We start from the raw sequence: 26,471 nt of genomic DNA on the forward strand, positions 1-26,471 counted from the left end.
TCTCTGCTCTGGGTTATACAGTGGTCTGGAGGGAGCAGCTCCCTCTATAATGCCCATGCTCCAACAGCACATGTGCACTAGGGGTTGTGTTTGTGAGAGATCCTCTATAGTTTATATACAGATTGCTATTTATTATCTTTATAGAATGAAATTCACTAATAAAACCACAAAGGCTTAATTTTGTTTTCTGATCTTAAAAATTCCTTCTGGTAACAGCCTGATGCAGTCCTTGCTTTAGATCTTAAGACAGTACAAGCAGTAATGCCTTTAGCGTACAATTGGACTCTGTATGTGTGGGTGTATGCTCCAAAAATTTCCATGTGATCACATTTATTGTGCGCCTTGGGAATCTAGTTCATTGGTGAAAATTAAAGGGCTGCTCTGCTGGAGGCAAGGCAATTTGTAAAAAAGGCTCTTAATGTCGCATTTCTGGGCTAATCAACTGAAATTGTTTTGAAGCTGAAGAGTAGAAATAAGTTCCTAGGTGGAAATATATCTAAATATTTAAATAGACATAAGTACACAATGATTGACTAACTTGTTAAAAATGTGAAATTCAGACATATTAATCTGATTGACAGCTTTTAGATTCCTTTACAATTATGATAGGTCTTTTCCCTCTTCTTGTCTCAGAGGATACAATGCCATAATCTGCCAAATTTCTGCAGTTTTCCACCTTGAGGTCACTTTCACATATGAGTACTCTACTAACCATTTTGCGTAAACATCTGTAAGCCAAAGCCAATAGGGTGTCGAAAAAAATAGAATAGGTACAAAGGGGGCCATACTTATAACAAGGCACTTGAGAGCGCGTCAATAGAAACAAAAATTAAGATCACTCACCACTAAGAAAATGAGTAGTCGAGTATACAAGGACGGTATCCATGCACAATCACAAAATAAACAAATGTCACTCAAGATTTCTCATTTTAAAATCTAGAAAACTGTGGGTTCAATATTTCATAACAGAATAGAAATAAAATCAATTATATTACTATGTTAAAAAAAGGGTGATCAAAATAATAAAACTATGGGGCCTTTGCAGTAAATACATCTTCAGATCATAATTGCTGATTTATAAAAAAAATCCACATTTCCCCCATGTTGTTAGGCAGTCAAGATTAATTTGCATTAATTTGCCGTACACCCGCGCTCACCACCCTCGATGTTGGGAGCGTCTCCTCACCACTATATGTTTGTGCCCAAAACTCACTTAGGGCTTAGCATGTGGAGTCTATCACTAGCGTATTATCAGTATATCATAAACCATGTGGGACCTGTTGTTTCAAAGGAATTCGAATTAATAACTTCAGCAACTTTGTCAAAATGGTTAGAGTCCAATTTAGGTCTAAGTTAGCCAGGAACACTAGTTTGTAAGATGGGGGCAGGATAATAAAAGTATACAAAACTTTGTGGTCCAGTTAAATCCACCAGTTTCTTGGAATATCTTAGATGCGTTTCATCCAGGGGGAGCAGGATGGCACTTTACAGCTAAGAATAATAGATTATTATATTAGTGTAACCTTAGTGCTGCAGACCTGTAATATTAGCAAATAGTGGTTCTGCTCTGAAAGTAGTTCAGCAGCAATGCAAATCAGCACACAGACAGTACTGATAATATACGGAGCTGCTGTAAAGAGATCCTGTCACAAAAAAGTTCAGGACCTCTGCAGAAGTCCACTCACTCTCCAACTTGTCTGATCTCCAGGGGTTAAAATCCTCACCCTCCCCCCACAACCTCAAGAGATGCAGGTATCCAGCCAGGGGAATTACAATGTACAGTAGCATCCACATTGTAATATTCTGTTGAGATAAAAAATTTCTTGCATATACTGACTCTTTTAGAAAAACAAACAAATATAGCATGTGCATAATAATTTGGAACACAGTGTAATTGGTCATTTACACTGAGGAAACCATGGAAATTTGGTATAGGGAGTGTATTGGATGAGTGTAGACTTTTTCATTACAGAAAGTATAACCTTTATTTGATGAAATTGTAATGGCAGTTTTCTTTATGTCAGCCATTCCACTGATATAACAGTTCCAGAATCAGAAATGTAAATGTTTCTGCTTTTCAATCCATCTTTTCAATTTGTTGATATAAAAATGCTAAACTAAACTTAACCCTTTCCAATCCACTGTCTGACCTCTGAAGACATTGTGATTTAAAGGGGTTGTCCCGCGAAAGCAAGTTGGGTTCAGCACTTCTGTATGGCCATATTAATGCACTTTGTAATATACATCGTGCATTAAATATGAGCCATACAGAAGTTAATCACTTACCTGCTCCGTTGCTAGCGTCCTCGTTTCCATGGAGCCGTCTAATTTCAGCGTCTAATCTCCCGATTAGACGCGCTTGCGCAGTCCGGTCTTCTCCCTTCTGAATGGGGCCGCTCGTGCTGGAGAGCTGCTCCTCGTAGCTCCGCCCCGTCACGTGTGCCGATTCCAGCCAATCAGGAGGCTGGAATCGGCAATGGAACGCACAGAGCCCACAGTGCACCATGGGAGAACACCTGCGGTCCACCGTGGGTGAAGATCCCGGCGGCCATCTTCGCAAGGTAAGTAAGAAGTCACCGGAGCGCAGGGATTCGGGTAAGTACTATCCGTTTTTTTTTTAAACCCCTGCATCGGGTTTGTCTCGCGCCGAACGGGGGGGCTATTGAAAAAAAAAAAACCCAGTTTCGGCGCGGGACAACCCCTTTAAGGTTGTACAGCTCCCATGTTGGAAGACGTCTGTCGGGGTTCTCATACTGTATATTGCCAGCCTCTCTGCTGTCGGAGCCTATCCAACGTGTCACCTCATGCAGTACTGGCTTTAGCCAGCATATAGCGCCGTTGTATAACGGCAGAAAAAGAGTAAGCCCCCTAGGAAAACCAGGATAGAAATTGGATTGGAAAGGGTTAAACTGTATTTGTATATTTTCTTATTTGGAAAAAAAATCTAAATCAAGAGTTAAAGCTGCAATACTATTCAGACTAGTAAAAGATGGAGGTTTGAGTTGTCCTTCTATATTGCAATACTATTATGCCACTCTACTAGATCAAGAAAAACACATATGGCAGGGTGACACCTCCAGGATTTGGGTCCAATTGGAATCATTTTGGGGGGGTAAATTTACCCTGTCAGATTTTTTGTATGCGATAACAGTCTTTAAGAAAACGACTGAAACAAATCACCCCACCATAAAGGCTATTTTAAATATGTGGGGTAATAAGACTGATAAAAGTAACCTATTCATATGTAATTATCTACATTGCGATGTGGCAATTTTGGAGAAACAGATACCATTTCTAAATTTGGATATGTGGAAAGCCAATGGTATTTTAAAAATTTCTAACTTATGGTCAGAAGATAATATGATGGACTTTATTACTATATGTAAAAAGTTTTTCCTTAACAAACAACTTGCAAAAAGGAAAAAATCCCTGCGCTCTGGAACACAGAGGGATCGGCAGTAGACCCGGGGATTTTTTCCTTTTTGCGAGCTGCTTTTTCAAGCCCGTAGCGGGCTATTTCCCCCAGGACGACTGTCCAGGGAGCTAGATTTAGATACCAGAGGTGGATGATAAGAAGATCGTGGATATAGGTGCTGGTAGATTCTCCTACCAGAGAAATCCACTGAGCACCAGGTGAGTGCAGTTTATTCATTCACCATTTATGATTATTTTCTTTTGAATGAGGCGCTGACAAGTACATTCCTAAACAAACAAGGTTTTATACAAATATCTGCATATAAAGGCCCATTTACACTGGACGATTATCGCTAAAACGTTGCTCAGTGGTGATAGTTTTAGCGATAATCGGTGCGTGTAAATTGGCGCAGGGCACCCGCTTTTTAGGCACCTTTCACTGATCATTAAAATCAAGCTCACTTGATTTTAGAGAATCAGCTTTATCAGTCGTTCTCCACAGGGGAGTGCTGATAGCATTGTGTCCCCCCCCCCCTTCCCCGTGGAGAACAAAGGATCTGAGCACAGCTAATAGCCTCGGGCTATTAGCATGCGCTCAGGGAAGGCTTTATTAACATACATAATTGGCATTTAAGTAGCTGAGTAGCTACTTGAATACCAATTATTTTTTATGAAAAATAATCGCTCAAACTATCGTTTGAGCTATCTTTGAGCGATTATCTGCTCGTGTAAGTGGACCTTAAAGGGGTTGTCTCGCGAAATCAAGTGGGGTTATACACTTCTGTATGGCCATATTAATGCACTTTGTAATATACATCGTGCATTAAATATGAGCCATACAGAAGTTATTCACTTACCTGCTCCGTTGCTAGCGTCCCCGTCTCCATGGTTCCGTCTAATTTCGGTGTCTTCTTGCTTTTTTAGACGCGCTTGCGCCGATGGGTCTTCTCCCTTCGGCTCGGCTCTGGCAGCATCGGCGTTTTGGCTCCGCCCCTTCTACACGTCATCGTGTAGCTCCGCCCCCATCACGTGCCGATTCCAGCCAATCAGGAGGCTGGAACCAGCACACGTCATGGGGCGGAGCTACGCATTGACGCGTACAAGGGGGCGGAGCCAAAACGCCGATGCTGCCGAGCCAAGCCGAAGGGAGAAGACCCATCTGCGCAAGCGCGTCTAAAAAAGCAAGAAGACACCGAAATTAGACGGATCCATGGAGACGAGGACGCTAGCAACGGAGCAGGTAAGTGAATAACTTCTGTATGGCTCATATTTAATGCACGATGTATATTACAAAGTGCATTAATATGGCCATACAGAAGTGTATAACCCCACTTGATTTCGCGAGACAACCCCTTTAAGACTTCTTTTGACTCCTCTCTGAAATTCTACTTTGCAAACTATTTCTCAACTCCAAATTTGGCTAACATCTACTGCGTTGCGGAAAGCAGGTATCTTACTGTTATAAAATGCTTCTGACTGCTTGTCCAGATGATATATCATACAAATCAAAATGGGAAAATGACTTAGACGAGCAATTTCTACCTTCACAGTGGTCTATGTCCTTTTTGATAATAAGCTCCATATCCAAATGTATTTCCCACTTAGAACTAAATAGAAAAATTCTATAGCATTGGTATTATACTCCCTCTAAGCTAGACTCCTTTTACAATGTCTCTAACAAATGTTGGAGATGCCCATCAGTGGGCACTATGATTCATATATGGTGGGACTGTCCCCAATATTAAGATTATGGGAAAAAAATAGGAAAACTGCTTTCAAACATTTAGGGCTTCACAACGATAAAGGCCCCTCTGGCTCTATTAGCTTTAAGCATAGAAAGGTATCAAAGAAATTGCCAAACCATGATTCTACTACATTTTACTCTGGTAGCCAAAACCAAGATGGCTAAATACTGGAAAACTGATAAAATCCCCACATCATAGCGGGCATAAATCATAATTGCTGGTATGGATCTATGATTGCATCCTCCTGTGATAATCATTAGAGATGAGCGAACGTACTCGTCCGAGCTTGATACTCGTTCGAGTATTAGCGTGTTCGAGATGCTCGTTACTAGAGGCGAGTACCACGCGATGTTCGAGTTACTTTCACTTTCATCTCTGAGACGTTAGCGCGCTTTTCTGGCCAATAGAAAGACAGGGAAGGCATTACAACTTCCCCCTGCGACGTTCAAGCCCTATACCACCCCCCTGCAGTGAGTGGCTGGCGAGATCAGGTGTCACCCGAGTATATAAATCGGCCCCTCCCGCGGCTCGCCACAGATGCATTCTGACATAGCTCAGGGAAAGTGCTGCTGATGCTGGAGCTGCTATAGGGAGAGTGTTAGGAGTGATTTTAGGCTTCAAGAACCCCAACGGTCCTTCTTAGGGCCACATCTGACCGTGTGCAGTACTGTTGAGGCTGCTTTTAACAGTGTTGCACAATTTTTTTTTTTGTATATCGGCCGTGCAGAGCATTGCGTCCGCAGTCTGCAGTCATTGTACAGAGTATAGGGCCAGTACTGGTGAGGCAGGGAAAGAGATATTCAGGCTATATAGGCAGTGGGCTTTTTCCAAAAAATTGGGGAAAAATACTATATTTGGGCTGCCTGTGACTGTCTTCAGTTTACGGCGTGTCTGCTGGGGGTAGTAGTCCTAATTAATACGCAGCTAAGCATTACAGCAGGCTTGCGCAAAATTGTTTCCTGGATCTGCTGTCTCTGTTACATCAGCGCTGTAATCCTGCCAGATGGAAAGAGTATACATAATATTATACGCTGCCTACAGTATCTATCTGCTGGGGGTAGTAGTCCTAATTAATACGCAGCTAAGCGTTACAGCAGGCTTGCGCAAAATTGTTTCCTGGATCTGCTGTCGCTGTTACATCAGCGCTGTCATCCCGCCAGAGGGAAAGAGTATACATAATATTATACGCTGCCTACAGTATCTATCTGCTGGGGGTAGTAGTCCTAATTAATACGCAGCTAAGCGTTACAGCAGGCTTGCGCAAAATTGTTTCCTGGATCTGCTGTCTCTGTTACATGATCGCCGTCATCCCGCCAGAGGGAAAGAGTATACATAATATTATACGCTGCCTACAGTATCTATCTGCTGGGGGTAGTAGTCCTAATTAATACGCAGCTAAGCGTTACAGCAGGCTTGCGCAAAATTGTTTCCTAGATCTGCTGTCTCTGTTACATGATCACCGTCATCCCGCCAGAGGGAAAGAGTATACATAATATTATACGCTGCCTACAGTATCTATCTGCTGGGGGTAGTAGTCCTAATTAATACGCAGCTAAGCGTTACAGCAGGCTTGCGCAAAATTGTTTCCTGGATCTGCTGTCTCTGTTACATGATCGCCGTCATCCCGCCAGAGGGAAAGAGTATACATAATATTATACGCTGCCTACAGTATCTGTCTGCTGTATCAGCTCAGCATTTAAAAAAAATAGAAGCAAAATACTTAAGGCCTACTACTGGCCTTTGGCCACTTGACTGCTTCTGCGCTGTGAATTCCACTAGCTCAGTCATACGCACCTACGTCTCACTACAGGCGTGCGCAAAATTGTTTCCTGGCTCTGCTGTGCGTTCCGTAAGGGAAGTCAGCCTCCAACCACAGCCCAATAAGCGGCACATTTAATTACAGCGTTCTGTTTCTGCACTACTGGTAATACAGCATGCTGAGGGGTAGGGGTAGGCCTAGAGGACGTGGACGCGGGCGAGGACGCGGAGGCCCATATCAGGGTGTGGGCACAGGCCGAGCTCCTGATCCAGGTGTATCGCAGCCGACTGCTGTGGGATTAGGAGAGAGGCACGTTTCTGGCATCCCCACATTCATCTCACAATTAATGGGTCCACGCGGTAGACCTTTATTAGAAAATGAGCAGTGTGAGCAGGTCCTGTTGTGGATGGCAGAAAGTGCATCCAGCAATCTATCGACCACCCAGAATTCTGCGCCGTCCACTGCTGCAACTCTGAATCCTCTGGCTGTTGCTCCTCCTTCCTCCCAGCCTCCTCACTCCATTACAATGACACATTCTGAGGAGCAGGCAGACTCCCAGGAACTGTTCCCGGGCCCCTGCCCAGAATGGCCAGCAATGGTTACTCTCCCACCGGAGGAGTTTGTCGTGACCGATGCCCAACCTTTGTAAAGTTCCCGAGGTCCAGGGGATGAGGCTGGGGACTTCCGGCAACTGTCTCAAGAGCTTTCAGTGGGTGAGGAGGACGATGACGATGAGACACAGTTGTCTATCACTCAGGTAGTAGTAATTGGAGTAAGTATGAGGGAGGAGCGCACAGAGGATTCGGAGGAAGAGCAGCAGGACGATGAGGTGACTGACCCCACCTGGTTTGCTATGCCTACTGAGGACAGGTCTTCAGAGGGGGAGGCAAGTGCAGCAGCAGGGCAGATTGGAAGAGGCAGTGCGGTGGCCAGGGGTAGAGGCAGGGCCAGACCGAATAATCCACCAACTGTTTCCCAAAGCGTCCCCTCGCGCCATGCCACCCTGCAGAGGCCGAGGTGCTCAAAGGTCTGGCAGTTTTTCACTGAGAGTGCAGACGACCGACGAACAGTGGTGTGCAACCTTTGTCGCGCCAAGATCAGCCGGGGAGCCACCACCCCCAGCATGCGCAGACATATGATGCCCAAGCACCCCACAAGGTGGGACAAAGGCCGTTCACCGCCTCCGGTTTGCACCGCTGCCTCTCCCCCTGTGCCCCAACCTGCCACTGAGATCCAACCCCCCCTCAGGACACAGGCACTACCGTCTCCTGGCCTGCACCCACACCCTCACCTCCGCTGTGCTCGGCCCCATCCACCAATGTCTCTCAGCGCACCGTCCAGCCGTCGCTAGCGCAAGTGTTGGAGCGCAAGTGCAGGTACGCCGCCACGCACCCGCACGCTCAAGCATTAAACGTGCACATAGCCAAATTTATCAGCCTGGAGATGCTGCCGTATAGGGTTGTGGAAACGGAGGCTTTCAAAGGTATGATGGCGGCGGCAGCTACTCAGTTCCCAGTCGCCACTACTTTTCCCGATGTGCCGTCCCAGCCCTGCACGACCACGTCTCCCGCAGCATTGTACGCGCCCTCACCAACGCCCTTACTGGCAAGGTCCACTTAACAACGGACACGTGGACAAGCACAGGCGGGCAGGGCCACTATATCTCCTTGACGGCACATTGGGTGAATTTAGTGGAGGCTGGGACAGAGTCAGAGCCTGGGACCGCTCACGTCCTACCCACCCCCAGAATTGCGGGCCCCAGCTCGGTGGTGGTATCTGCGGCGGTGTATGCTTCCTCCACTAAACCACCCTCCTCCTCCTCCTCCTCCTACACAACCTCTGTCTCGCAATTAAGATGTGTCAGCAGCAGCACGTCGCCAGCAGTCGGTGTCGCGCGGCGTGGCAGCACAGCGGTGGGCAAGCGTCAGCAGGCCGTGCTGAAACTACTCAGCTTAGGAGAGAAGAGGCACACGGCCCACGAACTGCTGCAGGGTCTGACAGAGCAGACAGACTGCTGGCTTGCGCCGCTGAGCCTCCTACCGGGCATGGTCGTGTGTGACAACGGCCGTAACCTGGTGGCGGCTCTGCAGCTCGGCAGCCTCGCGCACGTGCCATGCCTGGCCCACGTCTTTCATTTGGTGGTTCAGCGCTTTCTGAAAAGCTACCCACGCTTGTCAGACCTGCTTGGAAAGGTGCGCCGGCTCTGCGCACATTTCCGCAAGTCCCACACGGGCGCTGCCACCCTGCGCACCCTGCAACATCGGTTTCATCTGCCAGTGCACCGACTGCTGTGCGACGTGCCCACATGGTGGATCTCTACGCTCTACATGCTGGCCAGGCTCTATGAGCAGCGTAGAGCTATAGTGGAATACCAACTCCAACATGGGCGGCGCAGTGGGAGTCAGCCTCCTCAATTCTTTACAGAAGAGTGGGCCTGGTTGGCAGACATCTGCCAGGTCCTTGGAAACTTTGAGGAGTCTACCCAGATGGTGAGCGGCGATGCTGCAATCATTAGCGTCACCATTCCTCTGCTATGCCTCTTGAGAACTTCCCTGCAAAGCATAAAGGCAGACGCTTTGCGCTCGGAAACAGAGGCGGGGGAAGACAGTATGTCGCTGGATAGTCTGAGCACCCTCCTGTCTATATCTCAGCGCGTTGAGGAGGAGGAGGAGGAGGAGCATGAGGAGGATGAGGAGGAGGGGGAAGAGACAGCTTGGCCCAATGCTGAGGGTACCCATACTGCTTGCCTGTCATCCTTTCAGCGTGTATGGCCTGAGGAGGAGGAGGAGGAGGATCCTGAAAGTGATCTTCCTAGTGAGGACAGCCATGTGTTGCGTACAGGTACCCTGGCACACATGGCTGACTTCATGTTAGGATTCCTTTCTCGTGACCCTCGCGTTACACGCATTCTGGCCACTACGAATTACTGGGTGTACACACTACTCGACCCACGGTATAAGGAGAACCTTTCCACTCTCATACCCGAAGAGGAAAGGGGTTCGAGAGTGATGCTATACCACAGGACCATGGCGGACAAACTGATGGTAAAATTCCCATCCGACAGCGCTAGTGGCCGAAGGCGCAGTTCCGAGGGCCAGGTAGCAGGGGAGGCGCAGAGATCAGGCAGCATGTACATCCCAGGCAGTGCAACACTCTCTAAGGCCTTTGACAGCTTTCTGGCTCCCCAGCAAGACTGTGTCACCGCTCCCCAGTCAAGGCTGAGTCGACGGGAGCACTGTAAAAGGATGGTGAGGGAGTACGTAGCCGATCGCACGACCGTCCTCCGTGACGCCTCTGCCCCCTACAACTACTGGGTGTCGAAGCTGGACACGTGGCCTGAACTCGCGCTGTATGCCCTGGAGGTGCTTGCTTGTCCTGCAGCTAGCGTCTTGTCAGAGAGGGTGTTTAGTGCGGCTGGGGGAATCATCACAGATAAGCGTACCCGCCTGTCAACCGACAGTGCCGACAGGCTTACACTCATCAAGATGAACAAAGCCTGGATTTCCCCAGACTTCTCTTCTCAACCAGCGGACAGCAGCGATACCTAAACAATACGTAGGCTGCACCCGCGGATGGAAGCATTGTTCTCTATCACCATCAAAAACGTGGACCTTTTTAGCTTCATCCATCTGTGTATAATATTCATCCTCCTCCTCCTGCTCCTCCTCCTGAAACCTGACGTAATGACGCTGAACGAGCAATTTTTCTTAGGCCCACAAGGCTCAGTCATATAATTTTTGTAAACAATTTTTATACGTTTCAATGCTCATTAAAGCGTTGAAACTTTCACCTGAACCAATTTTTACTTTAACTGGGCTGCCTCCAGGCCTAGTTACAAATTAAGCCACATTAACCAAAGCGATTAATGGGTTTCACCTGCCCTCTTGGTTGGGCATTGGCAATTTTTCTGACGTACATTAGTACTGTTGGTACACCAATTTTTTGGGGCCCTCGCCTACAGTGTAATCCAATTAATTTTTTGCCCACCTGCATTAAAGCTGACGTTACATCAGCTGTGCTGGGCACTGCAATGGGATATATTTATGTACCGCCGGTGGGTTCCAGGGAGCCACCCATGCTGTGGGTCCACAGGGAGTTGTAACTGCATGTGTCTACTTCTAAAGAACCCCAGTCTGACTGGGGCATGCAGTGTGGGCCGAAGCAGACCTGCATTTAATCGGACGTTACCTCAGCTGTGATGGGCACTGCAATGGGATACATTTATGTACAGCCGGTGGGTTCCAGGGAGCCACCCATGCTGTGGGTGCACACGGAATTCCCATTGCGGAGTTGGGGATTCCCAGTTGTACCTGCCTGTGACTATTTATAAAAAAACGCGGTCTGACTGGGGCATGCAGACACCTTGACAGAATGAATAGTGTGTGGCACATAGGTTCCCCATTGCTATGCCCACGTGTGCAGCTCCTGATGGCGGTGGCACAGGATTATATTTCTCATTGCTTCTGTACAGCATTGTGGGCTATCGCCCCGCCCCTTTTAAAGAGGGTCGCTGCCTAGCCGTGCCAACCCTCTGCAGTGTGTGCCTGCGGTTCCTCTGGCAGACGCACTTATAAATAGACATGAGGGTGGTGTGGCATGAGGGCAGCTGAAGGCTGCGCAGGGACACTTTGGTGTGCGCTGTGGACACTGCGTCGTGCGGGGGGGGGGGGGGGGTTGGCAGCATGTAACCCAGGAGAAGTGGCAGCGGAGTGTCATGCAGGAAGTGATTGTGCTTTGTTGGAGGTAGTGTGGTGCTTAGCTAAGGTATGCATTGCTAATGAGGGCTTTTCAGAAGTAAAAGTTGTTGGGAGGGGGGGGGCCCACTCTTGCCGCTATTGTGGCTTAATAGTGGGACCTGTGAACTTGAGATGCAGCCCAACATGTAGCCCCTCGCCTGCCCTATCCGTTGCTGTGTCGTTCCCATCACTTTCTTGAATTGCCCAGATTTTCACAAATGGAAACCTTAGCGCGCATCGGTGATATACAAAAATCCTCGAGTCGCCCATTGACTTCAATGGGGTTCGTTACTCGAAACGAACCCTCGAGCATCGCGATAATTTCGGCCCGAGTAACGAGCACCCGAGCATTTTGGTGCTCGCTCATCTCTAATAATCATCCTTTTTTATAAATGGGATTTATGGTTATCAAGTAGTCAAATACATGTATTAAAAATCACCAAGTAGTGACTATATATTCAATTGGAATAAATAATCTGTATCATATGTATGTTGGAGCACTATAGGCAAGTATGTTTTTTTTTTCTTCTTTTCAATATTGTCTCTACTGCTACTTTTCCTAGCATACACAGTAGGCTGAATTAATTGGTATGTTTATTTTAGTTATAAGTTGATACATGATATCTTGACTATGTTGACTATAAAGTTGTGGTGAGCTGTGTTGAGCAAATTGCTTGTATAGAGCAGGAAGCTATTACCTTAACATCACAGTTCAATATAAACATGTATATTGTTTACTTACTATGTTTTTGCTATATTTAAAAAACCTAAAAAGGAATACAAAAAAAATACAAATATAGGAACAGTACAAGTGTGAATGAACTCTTACCAGATAGAACATTTGAGAGAAGCCACTATTGGAGTAAATATCCTATTATCTTCCTTCCCTGTCTCTGATTGCCAGACGTAGGGCAGCTCCTGGTGTAATCAGTCACACATGAAAAAAATAATTTAATTTTCTTTGTAACCTCTCGTTAAATAAGTGTGACAGTGCTGTTTGATCATTAAATTACTTTAATGAAGGCAAGCTGCAAATCAAAGCCTACAAAGCTGAAGTTGTCACAGCAGGTTTCTTACAGGACCATATGTCTAATGTCCTGTAATAGGAGTGATGAGGCCTGAATGGTATCGGTGTACATGTTGCATTTAAATATGACAACATAGTAGTAGATATTGAAAAGCTATTCCCATCACTTGGATATACCATCACTTTGTGGCAGTAGGACATCCACTAGTCTGGCTCTGCAGGAAATTGTAGCAGCACCCTACTCAGCCGGAAGCACTGTTATGCAGGGAAAATATGTGAAAGGGATGCAACCTTAAACCAACACTGCGGGGCCTTCATTTTCATGATCGGTCAGGATCTTGCCATTCAGACCCCCAATAATCGATGGGATATCCTTGCAGTATGCCATTACTTTGTGTGATGGGAATACCCCTTTAAAGAGGTTGTAAGCTTATGATGGCCTATCCTTAGGATAGGCCACCAATAGTAGATCCGCTTGTGTTCATTGCCCGGGAGTTTCTCTGATCAGCTCTTTGGCAGGCCAGTGCACTCATGCACAGAGCTGATATCAGCAGATAGCTGCTTTCTCGCTGCAGTGAATCTGCTTGGTATTGCAGGCCAATCTCACATTCATTTCAATGGAAACTGTGCCTGCAATATCAAGTCAGGTCACTGCAGTGGGAGTGGCGTTGTCTTCTTTCTGCAGAAATCCACTCCATGTACAAGTACACTGGCATAGCAAACCGCTGATTGATAGTGTTTGTGGGCAATGGACCCCTGCTGATCTACTATTAATGGGCTATTCTGGAGATAGGCCAATGGTAGTTTACAACTTGGCAACTCCTTTAAAAACAAACGAGACATTCATACATTGCACAAAAAGGGTGCCCCAGATATGGTTGTGTTGCAAACTATAAGTATGTGACGTAGTGATTTAGGAGGAAATTTATGATATCTAATCACTGCTCCACTTTCATTCCTCATAGTGTTCTTGACAAATGAAAATTGCTTTGTGATTGGTTGCAATGGGCAACAAAGATGGTTTTTCTCTTAGTTTTCCTAAATCTGCTCTTTTATGTTTAATGACAATTTATTTCATTTAGTGCTTAATTGATGATTTCACTACAAATGGCTCAAATCACATTACATTTGCAGCACAAATCCAAAAATATGATTGTTTAAAGGAAAGTATCTTTCACCGTGGCAGAAGAATCAATTAGAGTCTCCGAATGCCTTCACAGATATGATTCTAAAATGCTTTTTGCTATATTTTAAAAAATTAGAAGGCTAAAAGATGAACAAATAAATACGCGGCTGTATTTTCAAACCACCCTTGGATACCCTTAAATATATGTATAATAGGGTATCGACACAGTAAACAGATTCCCTTATATGGGAGCCTAGGTAGATGTAATAGGTCTTTATAACAGTTTCTAAGAAGGAGATCACTGAAAGTTTGATAAACAGTAAATCTCAGAAAGAGAAATGATAGTGTGTCAAGGGGGTACCAGCCCCAATATACTAACAGGTAATAGCCAAAAGATAATTCTGATATTGTGAATACAGAGAAAATATCTTGGAAAAAATGTTTTTGGTTCCGTGGTTCGACGCGTTTGAGCCGTTTGACCGGCTCATCAGGAACCTATTGTGAACCAGATATGATATAAGTTAACCCTTTCCAATCCACTGTCTGACCTCTGAAGACATTATGATTTAAGGCTTTACAACTCCGATGCTGGAAGACATCCGTCGGGGTTCTCTTACTTTATATTGCCGGCCTCTCTGCTGTCGGAGCCTATCCAAAGTGTCACCTCATTCAGTACTGGCTTTAGCCAGCATATAGCGCTGTTGTATTATGGCAGAAAAAGAGTAAGCCCCCCTAGGAAAACCAGGATGCATATTGGATTGGAAAGGGTTAAGGGGCAAAACACCTGCACTAAGATGGAACAAAATGGTAGCAAAACTGTACCCATATAAGATGTTGGCCTGGAAACCTTTAAATAAAGGTATCTCCCCTACTTCACCCTATTGAGCAGGCTTGGTATCCCTAAGACTTCCTCCTAGATGAGACAGAATCTTGTCCCCAATCACAATATAGCTAATATAAGAGGTCTATCTAATAAAGGAACCTGCCTATAGAAGCTATTTTCCAAAGGAACGCCCAACTGTGATGCGATAACACAGGCTACTCTGTGTAAAAATTATGATGGGATGCACCAAAAGCAAAGCAACAAAAAAAAGTCAAGCAGCAAAGTAGCCTGTATTATCGTATCATAGTTGGGCGTTCCTTTGGAAAATAGCTTCTATAGGCAGGTTTCTTTATCAGATAGATCTTCTCTTATATTAGTTATATTGTGATTGGGCCTGCATTTTTCGCATGCGCAAAAAAGAATGCAGCATGTCCTACTTTGCATATTAAACACGTAATGCGCACTATTATAGTCTACAGGTGTATAAAATACACATTGAATGTGCATATTACATGCATATTTGCTGTGTGTTATCCTTGTAAAAAATTCACACAGCCTAAATACGCTCATGTGAGTGAGCCCTTACATTCCACATTGTCAGACTTTAATACACTCCCAGAACACATGCATGCAGTCATATTACAGCTTCATTTCCTATGCAGCCATAATTGGGCTTCCATAGTGGTAGATATATCCTCTATATGCCCCTGATTTCATACGCAGGCATACAGAGCTTTCACATATCAGAATTCTCTCCATATATATGGCTCCCATTTGAGCCTGTACAGCAGAGTATGTAGGCCTTTGTACTAAGGAGTCGACATCCTATGTGCATGTGATCTTACAATAAAATTTAGAATGACTGTATATCTAAGGATGGGTTTGAAGTCTCTCATAAAGTACATTTTTATTTAAAATCAAAAACTCATAAGTAAAAATAAGTTTTTAATTTAATTACATTTTTTCAAACTCTGTTTAGTTAGAGTGGCTAGTTAAGTGGAAGTTTAAACTGAGTTTATAGTGATATTCCAGGCACAGGCTGGCAATACAGTTGCTGCTCGAAGTAGAGGAGGCCAACCTAGTTCTAAAGTCTCATGTACGTGTTCCCTACTGATCCGAGGATTCGCTGGTGCGTTCTGGCAAGCAGTTCTTACAACTTGACTGTATGTTCAGGTCCTTAACAGAGGTTATCATGACCCACATGGGTAACTGTATAGAAAATGACTAACTGCATGGCCCTCCGATTGGCAGGGCTCATATAAATGAGACTTTGGGTCTTGGGTGGACAACTCAACTGTGAGCAATATCTATATTTGCATTGGTATCCAAAGTACTGTTTTAAGGATAGAATCACACATGCATTTCTTGTTTTTGATGCATTTTTTGAGCCTAGCACAGGAGTGAATACGAAAAGAGGAGAAATGGTCTGTATTTTATAAATTTCCTTCTTTGGATCCACTCCTGGCTTTGGCTCAAAAAATACATTGGGAACTGTGTGATTTCAGTCTTAGCAAGATCATATTCAGGACCGTAAACCTGCGATAACCTCTTAATGGTTAAAATACTTGACATAATTGGGTACTGCTTCTATGATAGCATGATGTTCTATGAAAAAAGTTCAAGCTTGCTGCTTACAATCCGGCTTTTCTCAACCACTCAGTATTGTCACAATGCATTGAATATTATAGAAGAGCAGATTCTTTGTTTGAGTATGGTGGATCTCATGAATGTATTATCCTTTCTGTATAGACTTGAAGCTACCATTTAAATAGTGAAAATGAATAGTCAACGTGATTCTATAATTCTTCCAGCTTACGTTGCTGTGTAGATTTCTCCAGCTCATTACCCAAGTATTTGTTCAAGCCGAGCAACTCATTTCTAATTTATATATCTTCTTAAAGGCAGCACTAGGTAAGCAAGAGGATTTTGTATATGAACACAGCTGCTGCAGTCATGCATATTTGAGACATACATTACGAGCCTTATATTGCCATGGTTCATGGCTTTTCATGATGCTGCGTCGACAATTTATGTTCTTATTTCTCGTAATAATCCAAATTTAAATTTATAACATGTGAAATGCAGACTGTGCACGTTTTTCTTCGTTGAAAGTTCTGCGCAAATGCAGACGCTCTGGATAGATGAAGTTGTAAGTTTTAATCAATCCTTATTACTGCTTTCTTTGCAGTTTGTGGCACACCCTAATTGCCAACAACAACTCTTAACAATCTGGTATGAAAACCTCTCAGGATTACGAGAACAGACCATTGCCATCAAATGTTTGGTTGTCCTTGTCGTCGCCTTGGGCCTACCATTTCTCGCTGTCGGTTACTGGATTGCTCCATGCAGCCGGGTAATGAGTTTCTCATTTTGTAATAACTTTTAATACCTAAATTAACAGGTGCCGATCACTTAGCACTTTTTTTCTTATTCTACATCTTGTTGAATAGTGAGGGTCAGGACATATAATAATCAACCAAATGAGTGTTTGGCCTATAGCATCATTTGCATATGATGAGCTTAAAGGGGTTTTGTTTTTAGAAAATAAAAATCTATACTTGCCTATTCCTTCCCCGTCAGTCTTCTTACCACATCCTCTCCTCGACGATCTTCTCTTGGCTCCTCGAGTCCCCCGGTCACATCGCCTCCAGCCGGCTAGATCCTCCTCCTGTTATGTAGCTTCCTTCCGCTACAGTTCACTTTCTGCAGGGCGGTGAACTAGTGATGTTGACTTCACTGCCTAGCAGGGAATGCCGAATCCTCATCAGCCAGCTTTAGCGCGCAGGTGTGGGGTCTCGCCACAAGTGTTCATATAGTATATAAACACTCGTGGTGAGACACCCTGCATGCACAGTTGCGGGAGGCTGTCGAGGATTCGGCATTTCCTGCTAGTCAGTGAACACTGTCACTAGTGACGTAGTGTACACAGACCTGTGGGAAGCGGAATGCTGAGAATATACGCTACATCAGAGGAAATCAAAGAATTTGCTGTTTGGAGGTGACATGTCCCTGTGGACAGGAGGAGCCTGGAGAAGATGGGTAAGAAGATCATCCATTAAGAAGACTGCCTGGGGAGGAATAGGTATGTATAGAATTTTTTTTCTGATGACAGAACCCCTCTAAGAGAGTATGTGCTGTACAGTATGTTAATCAGAGAATTAGCCAAGAGGGACCACATGGTCAGTTCCATAATGGCTTTCTTGTGCCAAAATACAATTTAATACATGACGGGGTTTTATGTTTTTTGCAGACATGATCATACTACCACAGCCACTGATTTAGGATTGATAAAGGGGCTACAATATCTTCTTTGTATACTTATAAAAATGTCTGACCTTTTCCAAAGCCATGTACATCTGTTGTATAAAACATGGATATAATCCAATACTATTATTTTTTTTCATAGTGTATATAATACTTTGTAAAGGTCAGAAGCAGCGAAATGCTATTTTAGTGCTCTAAGACATTGAGACCTTTCATGCATGCCTGCCTTTTATGCACACACGTCTAGTTCCTTTGAACATAACGGGTTTTGTGGCCCTAGTTAAATTAATAAGAACATTTGGTTAGTGCCTTAAAAGGGTTTGATAAAGTGTTACAAATTATAACGTTACTATTATAAGTTTTATGTGATTTATTAATGCTATACCCTTAACTAAACATATTGCTTAGCATTACCTGGGGAGGAAATGTCTGGACTCTATACCAAACCCATAACCTGCATAGAATTTACACTCAGATACTATACCGGCCATACACATTAATGGCAGACAAATGCAATGATTTTTGCCATGACTGGTCAACCATCCAATGTATATGCGGGCATGTGGACTTTTCCTCGGCAACAAGGAAGAGTTGAGATATTCGATTTTGACTACTTGATCGTGTTGCTCCCAAGGGGGGCCAAAAGTGTCTGGCAGCGGCTTACTGCCCTTTAATTCAGAAAACATACATACTCAACCAAGCGTACATGTGTATAGGGAATCGGGAGAAATAGCTCTTGACCAAATAGCTATCTGAAGTGTATGGCCAGCTTAAAACTGTTTTCCTTTGATCTATATTTTATACAAATCTCCTAGTAACCACATTTCTTTCTTTCTAGTTAGGCAAAGTTCTCCGCAGCCCGTTTATGAAGTTTGTGGCACATGCTGCATCATTTATCATTTTCCTGTGCCTACTTGTCTTCAATGCATCAGACAGATTTGAAGGCATTAAAACTCTACCGAACATCACTGTCATTGAATATCCAAAGCAGATTTTCAGAGTGAAGACCACAAGAATCACATGGACGGAAATGCTCATCATGGTATGGGTCCTAGGTGGGTTACTTTTTCTCATGTTCATTTCATTTAAACATTATAATTCTACCTCTGTAGGTAAATCTAAATATATTATTTATCTCTAACTCAATCATTTACTTAGATACAGTTGGTCACAAGTTGATTGTGATTAAAAAATAATCATTTAAGTGTTCAAAGAAAGTTTTAAAGATCTTTTGAATTGTCATTATTATTCATGGGGCTTTGGCATGGACCCCTAGTTATTGTACAAGACATTGATTGAATCTGAAAATTTACTTTGCCAGCAGTTTGCTGAGTGGCAGATTTTGTATTGGGGACCCATATTTACCCAGTTGTCTTATACGGCTCCATAACTGTTGTTCTAGGCCCGTGTTTTGATATCTTTTTCTAAGGCTTTTCCTTGATCTATAGTCCCATGGACCACAATTACACAGCCGTATTCTGACCAATATTTTACAGCAGTATTTGTAAGCCAAAAGCAGAAACGGGCCCAAAACACAGAAGAGGTTTAAATCTTTCCATTACGATTTTCTCTGTAGATTCTACTCCTAGGTACATGTGAAAAGGACCATAAAAATTATTCTGTTGGTTCAACTTGAAAAATGTTGCATCCTGTTAGCACAATATAAAACCTTTTATACCTTTTAAAACTATTTATACTTATTTCCATGGAAACATTTTGCATAACTTAGCATTTGTACTTTGGTGGCCAAAGTGCCCACAGGCACAGCTGGTTGATGTGAGACATTTGCCTATATTCGTGCTATCTCCTTATGCTAGACTGGCCATTTACAATCATCAGAAGTATACTCTTTCTCCTCCTACAATCAGGTTGTGACAGAGGCGTAACCTGAAGCTCCTGGGCCCCAATGCAAAACCTGTAACGGGGCCCCCAACTATAATGCTTTATTCATAGTACTGGGCTCCCTATATGGAGAAGAGGGGCCTTATGGGCCCCCTAAGGCTCTTGGGCCCGGGTGCAACCGCATCCCCTGCATCCTCTATAGTTACGCCCCTGGGTTGTGATATTAGTACTGTGTATTAGTACATTTGTACTTTGGTGACCAAAGTGCCCACAGGTAGAGCTGGTTGATGTGAGACATTTGCCTATATTCGGGCTATCTCCCTATGCTAGATTGGCCATTTACAATCATCAGAAGTATACTCTTTCTCATCCTACAATCAGGTTGTGATATTAGTACTGTGTATTAGTACATTTGTACTTTGGTGACCAAAGTGCCCACAGGTAGAGCTGGTTGATGTGAGACATTTGCCTATATTCGGGCTATCTCCCTATGCTAGATTGGCCATTTACAATCATCAGAAGTATTCTTTCTCCTCCTACAATCAGGTTGTGATATTAGGTAATACAATATGGACACACAAGGCAGTTTTTCCGTGTCGTTTTTGAAAGTAAAATTCTCCAGTATAAAAGGGCAGGATATTTATTTACAAATAAATATTTAGCATTGGCTTTTTCAAGGACATACAGTAATAAATCTGTCAAAATCATCTTAGTGCTCAGTCCTACTGCAGTTCACGCTGCTATTAGTATGTGAAACAGGCATGTTCCTAGGGGAGACTGATTCACACCTTCGAGATGCTAAGACCCTCATACATGCACTTCAATTTCGTATCCTTTCAATTATGCACAAGGTGACCATGTAAGAAGAGATCAATATATGACTCAGTTGATTTATATTTAATTGAAGTTGAACTCTTTGAAGGTTTGGGGTTGAATTATTTGGATGGTTTTAATAACAGTATGCACATATGATGCATTGTTAAAGGGGTATTCCCAAAACTGACTTGTATAACCTATCCATAGTATAGGTTATAAAACTCTGATCACTGCTGAGATTCCCACCGATCCTGAGAATGGGGGTTCTGGGTCATTCTCTTCTCCTTGCACTGCACTCCCTACAGTGAGGAGGAAATTGAATGGAGCGGCTTTTGAGCATGCACGGTGCCGCTCCATTCATCTTCAGTGGGACTGCACTTGTATTTCGCTTCTCCATTGAAAAGATGTATGCTCAAAAGCAGCACCATTCATTCTCTTCCTCAATGCAGATGCTGCAGTGAGTCTGAAATGAGGAGAGGGGAACACAGGACCACCTTCTCGGGTCAGTGGGGATCTTAATACTGAGATCCCCATGATCAGGCTTTTATCACTTATCCTATGGATAGTTGTAGTCAATTTTGGGAATAATCCCTTAATCGCTTAAGGTTTATCATGCCCTGGAAAAGAGAATAACCCTTCGATTGGATAATGTAACCACTGAGAACTTCTTTTTGTATTTTGTAGGAATGATGTGGTCAGAGTGTAAGGAGCTATGGCTGGAAGGGCCTAGGGAATATGCTCTGCAGCTGTGGAATGTCCTGGATTTTGGGATGCTATCTATCTTTATTGCAGCCTTTACTGCTAGGCTTCTCGCATTCATGCAGGCCTCCAAAGCTCAACAGTATGTGGACAAAAATATCCAAGAAAGTGATCTATCTTTAGTCACACTTCCTCCTGAAGTAGAATATTTTACTTACGGTAAGAAACCCATATTTCTGTCATTTCTAACTGGCATATAGTATGTGTATTTCCAGTCTAGATAAATAAAGAATCCTTTATAAGGACTCAGGCCTAAGAACGGCTGTTCTTCTCTGCCGTCCTTCCGACTCACCTGTTCTGGGTCCTGTTTTCAGTCATTGAAGATCGCCAACACAATTTTCAGACTACCTAATCTCCCATAGTGCATTGGTAATGTTAGGATCACCAATTGACTATACCTGTTTTCTGATTGGCCATAGCTGCTCATGTGATCAGCACTGGCAAATCAAAGAGCAGTATACAGTGTGAATTAGCTAGGTAGAAAATTAGAAAAAGTAGAGCCCAAAACTGGTAGATGGGCTGCAGAGAAAAACAACTGCAGAGAAAATATTCCTTTGTTGGGACAGAATTTTGTCCTGAAAGCTGCGCTTATTACAATATAATCACTATATGTGGTAATGTTATATAACATTGATATTCTAAGTGCGGTCGGAAGCTGAAATATTACTAAATTAGCAATAAGTAAATAGACCACGTCAGACTACTCACTCCATTTCCTGCATTAGCCCCAATTACTCCCTGTAATTGAATTACATGACGTGATAGACAACAGGGACCTTTTATCTAACTATCGACATCTAAATCCACGATTGCTTTGTTTTTATTTTAGATGTATACTTTTCATTTTTGTCAGTGTCCATTTGGAAATATTTAGTCATGCAATGACTAGCCCTTTCAAGATGCAGACTTTATCAAATAATAAAGTATTGTCTCTTACTCTGAATTCATTCAATCTCCTATTATCCTCTCCATGTTAAAGGAGTTTTGTAGATTTAATTTATTGATTACCTATCTTCAGGATAGGTCATCAATAGTTAATTGGAAGAGGTGATGGTGTCCTGCATGTCAGACCCCACTAATCTATTACTGATTACCTATTCTGTGGATAGATCATCAATAGTTTAAACCTGGAAAACCCTTTTATGCCTTTACACATCATCATTGTTTTACATTTGTCACTGTAAATTGCTTAATTGCCTTACTGACATCCATAGAAAATGTATAAATACAAGTCATTAAAGGGGTTGCCCCAAGATCGACACTTTCAGCTACCCAATAGATAGATAAGAAGTGTCATATCACTTACCAATCGCCATTGGATCCCCCATAAATTACTAGATTGAGGGTCCTGTGTCCCTCATTTGAATAGACTGGTGGCCAAGCATGTGTGCCACTGCTTCATTCAAAGTCTATGAGACAGGCCTTTCAAGCACACAAACACAGGATAAACTTGGGGCCAAAAAGAAGTCTGATTGGACACCCCCTCCTGGCCGGAGTCGCACTTTGGACAAATACATAGACTCCTTTAGGCATGCAGTGCAATCCACTATACTGGACAAGCATGGAAGTGAAACATTTAATATCAATATGCAGGAAAGAAGGGCCATCCATGCACTTAAGAGCAACAAGGAAATCACAATTAAGCCTGCAGATAAGGGTGGTGCTATAGTCCTCATGAACACATCGGACTACGAAAAGGAAGCAAACAGACAGCTGACGGACACCAGATACTACACTAAACTGAATCAAGACCCGACTCAGAAATATGTGAGGGAATTGAGAAGGGTCATTAGAAGCCTGTCTGTGGGCTCCACAAAACTTCTGGACTTGATACCGGAGAACCCCAAGGTGGGGACATTCTACATGCTTCCAAAACTACACAAAGCTGGCAACCCAGGAAGACCGATTATCTCAGGTGTGGGAACCCTCACTGAAGGAATCTCAGGATGGGTGGAAGGCATCCTCAAACCACTGGTGAGAAACACAACCAGCTACCTCCAAGACACCACGGACCTACTGAACAAACTGTCAACCGTAGGTCCCCTCCCCAATGGCACCATCCTGGCCACTATGGATGTGGAATCCTTATATTCCAACATCCCACACGAGGATGGACTGACTGCCTGCCAGGCGCACCTTGAGGCCAATGGGGTCGCCTCTGATACAGTGCTACAACTCACAAGATTCATTCTCACACACAATTATTTCTCCTTTGGCAAAGAGAAATTCCTGCAACTCACAGGGACTGCCATGGGCAGTAAAATGGCACCGCAATATGCCAACCTTTTTATGGCAAAACTGGAGAGTGACTTTCTGGCCTCTTGCCCCAGCAAACCATTGGCCTACTTCCGCTACATTGATGACATCATGATCATCTGGACCAACACCGAACAAGAATTAATAAAATTCCATGAAAGATTCAATGCATTCCACCCCACCATAAACCTGACATTAAACTACTCGCATACAGAAATCAACTTTTTGGACACCACCATAAAGATTTCAAATAACTCAATACAGACATCCCTGTACCGAAAACCGATTGATCGGCCCACATACCTCAGATGGGACAGTTTCCATCCTAAACACATCAAAAAGTCCATTGTCTACAGCCAGGCCATCAGATACAACCGGATCTGCTCCAACCCAACAGACAGAGAGGAACATTTGTACCATCTTAAAAGAACATTTATAAATCAGGGCTACCATCCCACCTCAATTGATGACCAAATCACCAGAGCCACCAGGATACCCAGAAGTCAACTACTCCAATACAAGGAGAAGGAAAGAAACAATCGTGTGCCTCTAGTAGTGACCTACAATCCGCAACTAGAGGTACTAAGGAAAACCGCAAGAAAACTCCACCATACCCTGCACAAGGATGACCGTCTGAAAACCATATTCCCGGACCCTCCGCTTCTGTGTTACAGGCAACCTCCTAACTTGAGGAACTTTATAATCAGGAGTGCATTACCCTCTGACACACAAAAAGGAACTTATCCCTGTAATGTAAGGAGCTGTAAGACCTGCTCACATGTACTGACTGCGGACAGGATACGGATCCCCAACACACAGCAGGACTATAAGATCCAGGGGACATTCACATGTTCCTCGTCCAATGTTGTGTACCTGATCATGTGCAGTAAATGTCCTGTTGGGGGTCTTTATGTTGGAGAAACAGGACAGAAACTCAAAGCCAGGATGAGATCTCATCGCCACACGATTGAACACAGAAGAAGAGAATTACCTGTGGCTTCCTGTGAGCAGATTGAGTTTCTGGAGCATCACATTTGTGGGGTCAATTAAACGCTCAAAATGGCCAGAAAAAGAGAACTTTCATCTGAAACTCGACAGTCTATTCTTGTTCTTAGAAATGAAGGCTATTCCATGCGAGAAATTGCTAAGAAATTGAAGATTTCCTACAACGGTGTGTACTGCTCCCTTCAGAGGACAGCACAAACAGGCTCTAACCAGAGTAGAAAAAGAAGTGGGAGGCCGCGTTGCACAACTAAGCAAGAAGATAAGCACATTAGAGTCTCTAGTTTGAGAAACAGACGCCTCACAGGTACCCAACTGGCATCTTCATTAAATAGTACCCGCAAAACACCAGTGTCAACATCTACAGTGAAGAGGCGGCTGCGGGATTTTGGGCTTCAGGGCAGAGTGGCAAAGAAAAAGCCATATCTGAGACTGGCCAATAAAAGAAAAAGATTAAGATGGGCAAAAGAACACAGACATTGGACAGAGGAAGACTGGAAAAAAGTGTTGTGGACGGATGAATCCAAGTTTGAGGTGTTTGGATCACAAAGAAGAACGTTTGTGAGACGCAGAACAAATGAAAAGATGCTGGAAGAATGCCTGACGCCATCTGTTAAGCATGGTGGAGGTAATGTGATGGTCTGGGGTTGCTTTGGTGCTGGTAAGGTGGGAGATTTGTACAGGGTAAAAGGGATTCTGAATAAGGAAGGCTATCACTCCATTTTGCAACGCCATGCCATACCCAGTGGACAGCGCTTGATTGGAACCAATTTCATCCTACAACAGGACAATGACCCTAAACACACCTCCAAATTGTGCAAGAACTATTTACAGCAGAAGCAGGCAGCTGGTATTCTATCGGTAATGGAGTGGCCAGCGCAGTCACCAGATCTGAACCCCATTGAGCTGTTGTGGGAGCAGCTTGACCGTATGGTACGCCAGAAGTGCCCATCCAACCAATCCAACTTGTGGAAGATGCTTCTAGAAGCGTGGGGTGTAATTTCACAAGCTTACCTCAACAAATTAACAGCTAGAATGTCAAAGGTGTGCAATGCTGTAATTGCTGCAAAAGGAGGATTCTTTGACAAAAGCAAAGTTTGATGTAAAAACAATGTTATTTCAAATACAAATCATTATTTCTAACCTTGTCAATGTCTTGACTCTATTTTCTATTCATTTCACAATGCATGGTGGTGAATAAGTGTGTCTTTTCATGGAAAACACAAAATTGTTTGGGTGACCCCAAACTTTTGAACGGTAGTGTACCTGTTAGTGAAGTACTCTGGAAGTCTCAGACTTCCATCATTGCTATCTGCAGAACTAAGATTTACTTAATACAAAATACGGTAGGCTGTAAAATGACAAACCCAAACTCCTTACATGTTGCAAAGGTCTTTAAATCTGAAAATGTATAGTTGGAGATGAAGAGTCTCGTACTCTGGAAAATCCAGGCTTGTCTCATCCATCTTCCCCATTCATATCTACAGCCCCAGTAAGTGGTGTTCAGGCGGCTGTCCATAGTAACCAAACGTGGGTCACTATAGAACCCTATAGTGATCTAAATTCAGTTCATTTATACAAACATACACATGATATGTACACATTAGATACATACACTGATTGGCCTTGTAATAGACACCCATCTAGTAGTGTGTTGGACCTCCTTTGGCCTTCAGAACTGCATCATGACAGATTCCACTAGGTGTTGACATCATTCTGCAGGAATATTGGGTTTTATGGACAGGAGGTGGTGATCTACAGGTAGGGTTCATTCATTCCTGTTGCTTGCCCAAAGTGTTTCACATAGCAGTCCAAGTAAAGCCTGCACCTGGCTACGAGCAACAAATATATTAAAACATGTAAGCCTCTAAATATGTTTTTCATCTGATGGCACTTTTGAAA

At 43.7% G+C, this 26,471-nt stretch overlaps 1 protein-coding gene across 1 annotated transcript in view; it reads left to right on the forward strand.

Annotated features, from left to right (window-relative positions):
* The window catches only part of TRPC3 (transient receptor potential cation channel subfamily C member 3), a 256,571-nt gene that overhangs the window by 180,632 nt on the left and 49,468 nt on the right, over positions 1–26,471 (forward strand). Inside the window, exons 4-6 of the mRNA XM_066573799.1 lie at positions 16,819–16,983; positions 18,733–18,949; positions 21,237–21,470. Of these exons, the coding sequence (XP_066429896.1) occupies positions 16,819–16,983; positions 18,733–18,949; positions 21,237–21,470 (616 nt within the window). The remainder of the gene's footprint in view (positions 1–16,818; positions 16,984–18,732; positions 18,950–21,236; positions 21,471–26,471) is intronic.

Source organism: Eleutherodactylus coqui, chromosome 7 (genome assembly GCF_035609145.1).
Source record: "Eleutherodactylus coqui strain aEleCoq1 chromosome 7, aEleCoq1.hap1, whole genome shotgun sequence".
Taxonomy (NCBI): Eukaryota; Metazoa; Chordata; class Amphibia; order Anura; family Eleutherodactylidae; genus Eleutherodactylus; species Eleutherodactylus coqui.